Source organism: Rhinopithecus bieti, unplaced genomic scaffold (genome assembly GCF_001698545.2).
Source record: "Rhinopithecus bieti isolate Rb0 unplaced genomic scaffold, ASM169854v2 scaffold_16097, whole genome shotgun sequence".
NCBI classification, from domain to species: Eukaryota; Metazoa; Chordata; class Mammalia; order Primates; family Cercopithecidae; genus Rhinopithecus; species Rhinopithecus bieti.
In genome coordinates this window covers 1,713,362-1,725,937 of record NW_016808851.1, presented here as the reverse complement: position 1 = coordinate 1,725,937, position 12,576 = coordinate 1,713,362, and the positions used below count along the sequence as shown (strand labels likewise).

At 41.7% G+C, this 12,576-nt stretch overlaps 1 protein-coding gene across 1 annotated transcript in view; it reads right to left on the bottom strand.

Moving 5' to 3' along the window:
- CCDC170 (coiled-coil domain containing 170) overlaps positions 1-6,570 on the bottom strand; it is a 95,978-nt gene extending 89,408 nt beyond the window's left edge. The window contains 1 exon segment of the mRNA XM_017887608.1: positions 6,556-6,570. Within this exon segment, the coding sequence (XP_017743097.1) occupies positions 6,556-6,570 (15 nt within the window).
- Positions 6,571-12,576: the final 6,006 nt, after the last annotated feature.

Genomic DNA, 12,576 nt, shown 5'->3' with positions numbered 1-12,576 from the left:
GGCGGCGCCTGTAGTCCCAGCTACTCGGGAGGCTGAGGCAGGAGAATGGCGTGAACCTGGGAGGCAGAGCTTGCAGTGAGCTGAGATCCGGCCACTGCACTCCAGCCTGGGTGACAGAGTGAGACTCCGTCTCAAAAAAAAAAAAAAGAAAGAAAGAAAGAAGAGAAGAGAAGAGAAAGGGAAAAGAAAAGAAAAGAAAAGAAAAGAAAAGAAAAGAAAAGAAAAGAAAAGAAAAGAAAAGAAAAGAAAAGAAGCTATATATTAAGATATCATTCCCTTGACACTGGAGTAGGGACTACATTTGGAGAGCTCTTTTGATGACTGAGTTTATAAGATAGTCGCTGGATCTAAATCACCCTCAGAGTCCAGCAGACTGGAGATTATCCACCAAGTAATATTTACTGATAGCCTACTCTGGATAAGGCACTGAGCTGACAGTCTAGAAAGGAAAACAGAATTTATCAAACAACCACACTTAGAATTGTATAATTACAAAATGAAATAAATGCAAGGAAGGCAAAAAGGCAGCTAACAAAGGAAAATGACTTCAGATGAAGGAGGTGGAAGGAAAGAGTTCCCTAAAGAAGTAATGAATTTTTTTTTTTTTGAGATGGAGTTTCACTCTTGTTGCCCAGGCTAGAGTGCAATTGCGCGATCTCGGCTCACTGCAACCTGCAGCTCCCGGGTTCAAGCGATTCTCCTGCCTCAGCCTCCCAAATAGCTGAGATTACAGGCATGCACCACCATGCCCTACTAATTTTGTATTTTTAGTAGAGATGGGGTTTCTCCATGTTGGTCAGGCTGGTCTCGAACTCTCAACCTCAGGTGATCTGCCTGTCTCAGCCTCCCAAAGTGCTGGGATTACAGGCATGAGCCACCATGCCCTGCCAGAAGTGGTGATTAAATAAGAATGAAATAGTCAATGAAATAGTCTGGCCAGGTGCAGCGGCTCACACCTGTAATCCCAGCACTTTGGGAGGCCGAGGCAGGCAGATCACAAGGTCAGGAGATTGAGACTAGCCTGGCTAACATGGTGAAATCCTGTCTCTACTAAAAATAAAAAAAAAATTAACTGGGTGTGGTGGTGGGCACCTGTAGTCCCAGCTACTCAGGAGGCTGAGGCAGGAGAATGGTGTGAACCCAGGAGGCAGAGCTTGCAGTGAGCCAAGATCGCACCACTGCACTCCAACCTGGGTGACAGAACAAGACTCCATCTCAAAAAAAAAAAAAACTGAAATAGTCAAGAGGTATTGAGGCAGGAGCTGCCCACATCATTCAAATAGCAAAAAGTCCATGCAGGGGCCCTGTGGCAGGGATCTGGCCCATGCAGGCAAGGATCTGAGAGAAAGCAGCAATGCCTATAGACAAACACAGACAAAAACTAGTGGCAGCGGGGTTTGAAAGGCACCTCTGAGGTCATTAATATATTTTGTATTTGGTAGGGCTTATTTTTCAGAATAACCCTGGCTGTTCTTATATATTCATTTTCCCATATGAAATTCAAAATCTTCTTGGAAAATTCCAAAAAAATCTGTTGGTATTGTTATTGGGGTCACGTTAATTTTATAAATAAACTATGGAGAATTTATATGTTTTAAATGTTGAGTCTTCCAACTAAAATCATTTTTCTCATTTGTTCAAGAAGTCTTATTCTTTTTTCTTTTCTTTTCTTTTTTTGTTTTTCTTTTGAAACAGAGTCTCCCTCTCACCCAGGCTGGAGTGCAGTGACGCAATCTCGGCTCACTGCAACTTTCGCTTCATTGCAACTTTCGCCTCCCAGGTTCCAGCCTCCCGAGTAGCTGGGATTACAGGCATATGCCATGACACCTGGCTAATTTTTGTATTTTTAGTAGAGACAGGGTTTCACCATGTTAACCAGGCTGGTCTCGAACTCCTGACCTCAAGTGATCCACCCACCTTGGCCTCCCAAAGTGCTATGATTACAGGCTTGAGCCACTGCGCCCTGCCAAGAAGTCTTATTCTTATTAGCAATTTAGATTTACTATATTTTGTAGTTTATCTCTAAAAATATTATATTTTTGTCATATTGTAAATGGGGTCTACTTATTCCTATATATTAAATATGTACCTAAATCTTTTTTATGTTTCTTATTGTTTGGAATTGTTTTCAATTGATTCTCCTGGGTTTTGCACTGTAAACATGCAAATCATTTGTAAATAATGAAAATTTCACCTCCTTCTTTCCAATTTTTATACTTCTATTCCTTTTCTTGACTAATTGCAAAATTGGTTAATAACACCAGAACATTTGATGGGGTCTGGATGTGTCCCCACTCAAATCTCATGTCCCCACTCAAATCTCATCTTGAATTGTTCCCATAATCACACATGTCATGGGAGGTATTCAGCAGGAGGTAACTGAATCATGAGGGGGGCAGTTACCCCTGTACTCATGATAGTGAGTTCCCACAAGATCTGATGGTTTTATAAGGAACTTATCCTTTTGCTTAGCACTTCTTGCTGCTGCCACGTGAAGAAGGATGTGTTTGCTTCCCCTTCTACCATGATTGTAAGTTTCCTGGGGCCTCTCCAGCCATGCTGAACTGTGAGTCAAATAAACCTCTTTCCTTTATAAACTACCCAGTCTCAGGTATGATTTTATTAACAGCATAAGAACTAATACCACGTTGTTAAACATTAATAGCAATAATGGACATGTTGTCTTGTTCCTAACTTTCATAAGAGTGTATCTGGGTTTTCCCCCAAGCATTATGGTAGATTTAAGCCTTGACATCCTGGGTTCAGGTGATCCTCCTGCCTCAGTCCCTCGAGTAGGTAGGACTACAGCATGTGCCACCACATCTGGCTAATTTTTTGTATTTTTGGTAGAGACAGGGTTTCACCATGTTGGCCATGCTGATCTTGAACTCCTGGCCTCAAGTGATCTGCCCACCATGGCCTCTCAAAGTGCTGGAATTACAGGTGTGAGCCACCATGCCTGGCCTTGTTTTATTTTTTATATTCAGTGCTTTAAGTCTATCTTAAATTTATTTGGTTTATAATGTGTAAGTACAGTTCTAAGCTTTCTTTTTCTAATCCCATCCATGAAGCCTCCACCCTTATAACATAATCATCTTCTCCCAAAAGTCCCACCTCCTAATACCATCTTCTTGGAGGTAAGGATTTCAGCATATGAATTAGGGGAGCAACACAAACATGAAAGCCATAGCAGACTTTCTAAGCATAAAAGCAATGCAAGAACATTCAAGAAAAAGAGCACAGATGACAACAAAATTTTTAAATGTGTAAGCCGAATTTAAATTGAAAGAGCAAACTGGAAAAATGTTTCCAGAAATAATACAAAGAGTCAAAACTTTAATATGCAAAGAGCCTACTCACACCAATAAGAAAACCAATGACCTAAGAGAAAACTTCTATAAAAGAACTAACAATTATCAGAGGGGCCATAAACAGCTAATAAAATGAGAAATGTCCCACCTCACTGATCATCAATTAAATACAAATTATAATACCAGTGAGACATTATTTCTGATCTTTAAAACTAACAACATTTTAAATATATTTAATAATTAAGCATATTGGCCAGGTGCGGTGGCTCACACCTGTGATGCTAGCACTTTGGGAGGCTGAGGCAGGCCGATCATGAGGTCAAGAGTTCAAGACCAGCCTGACCAACATGGTGAAACCCCATCTCTACTAAAAATACAAAAATTAGCTGGGCATGGTGGCGCATGCCTGTAATCCTAGCTACTCAGGAGGCTGAGGCAGGAGAATCACTTGAACCCAGGAAGCAGAGGTTGCAGTGAGCCAAGATCATGCCACTGCACTCCAGCCTGGGTGACAGAGTGAGACTCTGTCTCAAAAGTAATAATAATGATAATGATAATCATAATAATAATTAAGCATATTAAAAGATAGTTCTATAAGAAAGACATACTAATGCACTGCTCAAATAAAGATAAACTGGTACAAAATTTCCAGAAAAGTATTTGGCAATATGTATCACTTAAAATTTAAAAGTTGATACGATTTGTCCCAGTGAATTTCTTTCTCATGATCTTATCAAAATAAATGGAAATATACCCAAAATTAAACACAAAATATTCAGAAAGGTACTCTTTAGCAACATTTTCAAAAAATCTGCAATAGCAAATATTTAAAACAACTAGAGTTCAAAATAAAAGAATGTTAACATAAAGAAAAAACAATAATGATACATTCACACAATGAAATTATATTCAGTAATTAAAATTATATTTTGGAGAAAAGGTCATTAGGTCCTGATATATTAATCCTCATAAATGGGTTGATACTGTTATCCTGGGATTAGGTTAGGTATCACCAGAGTGGCTTTGTTATAAAATCAAGTTCTCTCTCACTCATGCTTTCTGGCCCTTCTACCCTTCCACCATGGGATGACCCTCAAAAGACACCACACCATGCTTTTGGACTTCCCAGTCTCTAGAACTATGAACAGAATAAACTTATTTTCCTCATAAATTACTCAGCCTGTGGTATTCTGTTATAGCAACAGAAAATGGACTAAGACACTGCCTCTCCACTCTCCAATTATCTCCCTTACAAAAATACTCATCCATGTGCATAGAGATATGTATACAGATGTTCATTATACCATTATTTGTTTTGGGTTTTTGTTTTTGAGGCAGAGTCTCACTCTGTCACCAGGCTGGAGTGCTGTGGCTCGATGTCACTGCAAGCTCCGCCTCCCAGGTTCAAGTGATTCTCCTGCCTCAGCCTCCCGAGTAGCTGAGACTGCAGGCATGCACCACCATGCCCAGCTAATTTTTGTATTTTTAGTAGACACTGGGTTTCACCATGTTGGTCAGGCTGATCTCAATCTCTTGACCCCGTGATCCTCCTGCCTCAGCCTCCCAAAGTGCTGTGATTACAGGTGTGAGCCACCATGCCCAGGAATACCATTATTTGTAATGGCAGCAAGAAGGATGAGGATGTTGAAATTGTAAATTCCTGTTGACAAAGCAATTATCAAATAAAAGTATTTCTATACTATTGAATCCTATGCAACAGGTAATATGAGATAGATCTCTATGCTTGGGTATGGTAATATCCTTAAGACATCACTGAACAAAAATAAGAAAGTATAAACTCATTGTTTGTTACTTTTTTCATAAAACACATGCAGAAGGAAAAGTATTGTGTTTTGTCTATAAATATATTTAGAGACAAGAAAAAAAAGAATTTTACAGAATCCCCATCACCTGATAGCAGTATTTATCCCTGAGGGTGACACGACAATTGAAGTTGTGGGGAGAGGGGCAGTGATTTGACTTTTTCAATAAGAATATATTTACTCATTACTTGTACAACTAAATATAATATAAAGAAAAGAAAAACACTAGGAAGAAGTGTTAACTACGGTTTTCTTTTGGTTGTAGGATAGACTTTATTATTTTCTTTATTATATACGTATGTATACACACACACACACACACATATATATATATATATATTTTTGAGACAGAGTCTCGCTCTGTTGTCCAGGCTGGAGTGCAGTGGCGCAATCTCGGCTCACTGCAACCTCCACCTCCTGGATTCAAGCAATTCTCCTGCCTCAGCCTCCCAAGTAGCTGGGACTACAGGCATGCACCACCACATCTGGCTAATTTTTGTATTTTTAGTAGAGATAGAGTTTCATCATGTTGTCCAGGATGATCTTGAACTCAACTGATCTACCCACTTCAGCCTCCAGAGTGCTGGGATTACAAGCGTGAGCCGCTACACCCCGCCTATGCATCTATATTTACAAATCCTTTACAATAACTGTATTGCTTTTACAATTAGAATAAACATTCCCTCTTAAATTTAAAAAAAGGAGACAAAGACAGACAAAAATCACCAACCCTGCTATGCTGTGTCTTTATGAAGAAGGTGATGACAAAGAAACAACCATAGGTAACACAGACTTGAACAGATATGAAAGCTGACATTTTGGTGGTTTTCTCTCTTGATTCAGTCCTCCTGGAGTTCATAAAATTTTCTGAAAATTCTTCAACTTTTCCTGTATCAAACAATCTTCACTTAAAAAATTTTTTTACCCTATTTAAAATGGCAAGATGAAATAAAAACTCATCCGTTTGTTCTCACCTAAGGACAATCTAAGTTATTAGGTACCTCTCAGCTAACCCATGCAGCAATTTTAGATTAGTTTCAGAGAGCCAACCACATATGATTTGATTTTGCTACTGATATTATTATGATAATGATTGAAATTGTCTCACAGGGTGGCTCATAGCCTTTTCAGAATAAAGGATGGTTTCAAAGCTCAATGGCATAAAGCAAAGATAAGCTTATTCATAATTTAGTACACAATGTGCCCAATTATCTGACCTGAGGACAATGTCTTGGGCCAGTCTTGCTACTATGGTATTTAGTTGTCTTATTATCCCATGGATGAAAAAATAAGAAGAAAATCACTGCCTGCCCCTGACACACAAAAGCTCCTAAATCCATTCCATTCTTATCATTCTATCCCATAACCAGCCTCCTCTTTGTCCCAGCATTATCCCATGCTGCAGTGCACGATCGTATTACCGTAGGCTCTTCCATTATGGAATGCCTCCTTGTGCCTGTCTCCTCTCTCCCTCTCCCGCTCTTTCTATTTCTCTCTACCTCTCTTTCTCCCCATGCCCCCACCAAGCTTCCAGTGGTGCCCAGTAAGCAACTCCTTCTAAGAAGCTCTCCTCTACTCTCCATGTTCTTCTTACTACATAAAGTTTCTTTCCTAATTTACAGTATATACATTAAGTCTTGCAAGTTGCATTTCTCCAATCTAATCATTCAACCTGTCAAATTTTGACTATTTGCAAATTCTCCCCACTTGGGAGGACTTTCCTTGCCCTCCTGGTTTTCTTCCTTCTTCTATCTGCTTTTGGTTTCTGGGACCCACTAGACCCTGCAGGGGAGAGTGTGGCAGCTGTGGGACCCAGAAAATATATCTGAGCATCTATAACTTAGCAGTTGTGGGAAAAGTTTTGGAAGAAGACATTTCTGCATAAAATCAAGTATGGTGAAAAGCTGATCATATTGTTTTACATTATTTTCCCATTTCTTATCTCTTGGGTGTTACTCTTATTCAATTAAAAATCCTTCAAATATGGCTAAGCTCGATAGCTCACACCTGTAATTCCAACACTTTAGGATGCTGAGGCAGGCGGATCACTTGAGGCCAGGAGTTCATAGCCAGCCTGACCAACATGGCAAAACCCTATTGAAAATGCAGACAAAATTATCTAAGCATGGTGGTGCACACCTGTAGTCCCAGCTACTTGGGAGGCTGAGGCACAAGAATTGCTTGAGCCTGGGAGGTGGAGGTTGTAGTGACAATGATGGTGCCACCGCACTCCAGCATGTGCGACAGCGTGTCTCAAAAAAAAATTCTTCTAATTCAACATCCTTGTTGAAGTGAATGCAGTACTCTAAAATATTCTTAACACTCTTACTCCCCTGAGTCTTCTTTTCATTGGATGGGCAGGGGCTGCACTTAGAAAAACGTTCACTCTTCACAAAACAGTCCTGTTATTCCCTCACCTAAAAATCAGGCAATTAAGGCCTAAAAGGGGGATTATATTGCTGGGTGGAAAACAAATAGAAGGCCAGGGGCGGTGACTCACACCTGTAATCCCAGCTACTCAGGAGGCTGAGGCAGGAGAGTCGCTTGGACCCAAGAGGTGGAAGTTGCAGTGAGCCAAGATCTTGCCACTGCACTCCAGTCTGGCGACAGAGTGAAACTGCATCTCAAAAAAAAAAAAAAAAAGGCCAAGCAGGGTGGCTCACAACTGTAATCCCAGTACTTTGGGAGACCAAGGCAAGTGGATCACTAGGTCAAGAGATTGAGACCCTCCTGGCCAACATGGTGAAACCCCATCTCTACAAAAAATACAAAAGTTAGCTGGGTGTGGTGGCCCGTGCCTGTAGTCCCAGCTACTAGGGAGGCTGAGGCAGGAGAATCACTTGAACCTAGGAGGTGGAAGTGCAGTGAGCCGAGATCATGCCACTGCACTCTAGTCTGGGTGACAGAGAGAGACTCCATCTCAAAAAAAAAGAAAGAAAGAAAAAGAAAACAAGTAGAAGACAGGTGAAAGAAAGAAAGAAAAGAAAGAAAGGAAAGAAAGAAAGAAAGAAAGAAAGAAAGAAAGAAAGAAAGAAAGAAAGAAAGAAAGAAAGAAAGAAAGAAAAGAGAGAGAGGGAGAGAGGGAGGGAGGGAGAGAGGGAGGGAGGGAGAGAAAGAGAGAGAAGGAAGGAGGGAGGGAGGGAAGGAAGGAAGGAAGGAATGAAGGGCGAGAGGGAGAGAAAGAAAGAGAAGGAAGGAGGGAGGGAGGCAAGGCAGGAAGGAAGGAAGGAAGGAAGGAAGGAAGGAAGGAAGGAAGGAAGGAAGGACGGACGGACGGACTAGTACCAGATGTGGAAGCAATGATTGTTTTCTTTGCTGTATAATAAATAAAAAAAATTTAAACTATGCTTAATGGAGGGATGTGTAAAATGTCCCAGCTACTGCAGGAGACACTTTTCTTTGCTGTATAATAAATAGAAACAAATGTAAAGTATTCTTAATGAAGAGATACATAAAATGTCCCAGCCACTGCAGGGGACACTTTGGCACATACCCTGTGACCCATAGTTCTACTTCTAATTTTATATACATGTGCATGTTCTGTAAGTGTCCATCAATACAGAAATTAGTTAACTATAGTGTCACGTGTGTCCATATGAAGAGACCACCAAACAGGCTTTGTGTGAGCAGTAAGGCTTTTTAATCACCCGGGTGCAGGCGGGCTGAGTCTGAAAAGAGAGTCAGCAAAGGGTGGTGGGATTACCATTAGTTCTTATAGGTTTGGGATAGGCGGTGGAGTTAGGAGCAATTTTTGCAGGCAGGGGGTGGATTTTACAAAGTACATTCCCAAGGGTGGGGGAATATCACAAAGCACATTATCCCAAGGGCGGGGGGTGGGGGGGTGTATTTGTCAAAAGGTCAATTGATCAGTTAGGGCAGGGCAGGAACAAATCACAATGGTGGAATGTCATCAATTAAGGCAGGACCTGGCTATTTTCACTTCTTTTGTGGTTCTTCAGTTGCTTCAGGCCATCTGGATGTACACGTGCAGGTCACTGGGATATGATGGCTTAGCTTGGGCTCAGAGGCCTGACATTCCTGTCTTCTTATATTAATAAGAAAAACAAAACAAAATAGTGGTGAAGTATTGGGGCAGCAAAAATTTTTGGGGTGGTATGGAGAGATAATGGGGGATGTTTCTCAGGGCTGCTTCAAGCGGGATTAGGGGCTCTGTGGGAACCTAGAGTGGGAGAGATTAAACTGAAGAAAGATTTTGGGGTAAGGGGTGATATTGTGGCATTGTTAGAAGGTGCATTTGTCCTAAAGAATGATTGGTGATGGCCTGGATGCAGTTTTGTGTAAATTGAGAAACTAAATGGAAGACACAGGTCCGAATAAAAGAAGGAAAAAAACAGGTATTAAAGGACTAAGAATTGGGAGGACCCAGGACATCCAATTACAGAGCGTCCAAGGGGGTTCAGTGTAATTATTTGCTTGGTTGGCAAGTCTGTGGGCTCTATCCTTGAGGTTTTTTTAATGTTGTCATATACCAGGCCAGATTGATTTAGGTAAAAACAACACTCTTCATTTAAAATATACAGAGTCCTCCTTTTCAGCAGTGAGTAAATTGAGGCCTATTGCTGTCTTCTTATATTAATAAAGAAAATAGTGACTGCTAATGTTTTTTAGTTTCTCAATAATGATAGAGGGCTTATCACTAATGTGAAGTTGGAATACTCACATCTGTTCGGCAACATGTGTGGCTGGGTTCTGGAGATAAAGAGTAAAGGATCATTTGGATGGTGGAAGGTTGCCTAAAGAGATTCCAGTAGGCTGTTGTTGGGAGATGCATAAAGGAGCGGCAACAGGGATAGTTGTTTCTGTGGTTAGGGGTCCAAATATGGGGGTGCGGGCGGTGGAATTGACATAAGGAGAAAGGTGCCATAAGTAGATGCAGAGAAGTATGGCAGCTTGTTGGTGTGAAATGTCTGGGGAGTTCTCGTCAAATCTGTCTAGAAAGTAAAGAAGTTCCTCAGGTGGGTAAAGATGAGGGCTATTAAAGGAGGTTCGGAGGTGCAAGGAAATGGGAGAGGTAGCCCAGTCGGCCTGTAGAGAGGGGATGACTGTGTAAGAGCAGGGAAAAACAGAAATGCATAGCCAACAATTCTTTGCTAGAGAAGGACTGGAGGCAGTGAGGAGAGAGTGGGTGAGATTGAAAGTATGCTGGAGGTTAACTAGGGAGAGGTACAGAGTGACTGGAGAATAGAGGCAAGGATAAGAGTGAGTAGAAAAGTAAAAAAAAGGACTTCATCAGGATGGAAGAACTGGAGTGTACCTTGCCACTGAAGATCTTCTATCCACTTCAAGAGAGACTTAAGGGTGGTGGTTTGAGGTAAAACCAGGAGATATCAGTTATGATGGTTTGGACTAAAAGTGTAAACTGGCAGTGTAAACAAGGGCAGGACATTTACGAGTAGCTGAGAATGGTGAATAGGAGATGGAACACTGAGAAGTGATTTCCTTGAGGACAGATTTCCATGATGCAAAGGAAATGAGGTTCTAAGAGGCGAGCTAGCAGCTTGTAACCTACATGGAAGAGGTTATGAAATGATTACAGAATAGAATGAGCCTGTGAGGCTGGAAGGAGATATTTTCCTAGGTCCAAGAACCGTTTGCCTTGTGTGGGAAGAGATTGATAGGTGGAAGTTTCAGTGGGAGAGTAGGTGGGAATGATGGATGAGAATGAGAAAAGCTGGCCATGAGGGACAGCAGTTGGACTGCTAACTGCTTCTTTAGCTACCTTATCAGCATAAGCGTTGCCCTGAGCAATGGGATCTGATGCCTTTTGATGGCCCTTGCAGTGAATGACTCCAGCTTCCTTTGGAAGTAAAGCAGGCTTGAGAAGAGTTTTTATTAAAGAGGCATTAATGATGGAGGACATTTGCATAGTGAGGAAATCTCTTTCAGCCCATATAACAACATGGTGGCGCAGGATATGGAAAGCATATTTAGAGTCAGTATAAATATTGACACCTAGTCCTTTGCAAGAGTGACGGCCCGAGTTAAGGCAATGAGTTTGGCTTGCTGAGAGGTAGTGGAGGGGGGCAGAGCGGCAGCCTCAATGATAGATTTGGAAGATACTATAGCACAGCCTGCCTTTGCTGGTGAGTGGCAATTAGGCATGGTGGAACTGCCATTGATAAACAAAGTGTGATCAGGGTGAGGAACAGGAAAGAAGGAAATGTGGGGAAATGGAGTGAATGTCAGGTGGATCAGAGAGGTACAGTCATGGAGGCCAGTTGTGGTATCCGGAATAATGTGAGAGGCCAGACTGAATTCTGGACCAGGAACAATGGTAACTGTGGGAGACTCAACAAAGGGTGAATATAGCTGAAAGAGCCAGGAAGTAGAAAGTATATGCATCAGGTGTGAAGAAGAAAATAGATTTTGGAAGTTATGAAAACTGTAGAGATTGAGTTGAGCATAGTTTCTGATTTTGAGGGCCTCTAAAAGTCTTAAAGCAGTGGTAGCCACTGCATGGAGGCATGAAGGCCAGCTTAAAACAGTAAGGTCAAGTTGTTTGGACAGAAAGGCTACAGGACACAGTCCTGGCTTTTGTGTAAGAATTCCAACCACACAGCCCTGTACTTTGGCTGTGTATAATGAAAAGGGTTGGGATGAGTCAGGGAGAGCTAGTGTGGGAGCAGCTTCTGGGGCTGTTTTTAAGGAATGGAAAGAGGAGTGGGGAAAGGATTTAGGATCTATGGGGTCAGCTACATTTCCTTTTGTGAGTTTATATAATGGTTTAGTCAGGATGGCAAAATCAGGTATCCAAAGGAGAAAGTACCTAACCTTGCCTAGGAAGGAAAAGAGTTGTTGTTTTGTAGAAGGGGTTAGGGTTTGGGAGATTAGCCGGACATGATCAGCAGGGAGAGCACATGTGTTTTTATGAAGAATTATGCTGAGATAGGTAACGGATGAGGAAGAAATTTGGGCTTTGGAGGGGGATACGTGATATCCCTTTGAGAATAGATATTGGAGGAGCAGGAGGGTGTCCTGTTGGGAAGATTCATAAGAGGGGCTGCAGATAAGGTGAAGATCCTGAACCAACCTGTAACATTTGTCCAGTTTCTGAACAGGTAGGATGGGGGAGTTGTAAGGAGAATTTGTAGGCTTTAAAAGGCCGTGCTGTAACAGGCGAGTGATAACAAGCTTCAGTCCCCTTAAAGTCTGTTGTGGGATGGGATACTGGCATTGAGCCGGGTAAGGGTGATTAGACTTTAATGGGATGGTAAGGGGTGCATGACCGTCACCAAGGAGGGAGTAGAGGTATCTTATACTGTGGATTAAGGTAGGGAGACACAAGGGGAGGATGTGAAGGAGGCTTTCAACTGGGGAAAAGGGTGGCAATGAGGTGTGACTGCAGCCTAGGAATAGTCAGGGAAGCAGATAATTTAGTTAAAATGTCTTAACCTAATAAGGGAGCTGGGCAGATGTGGATA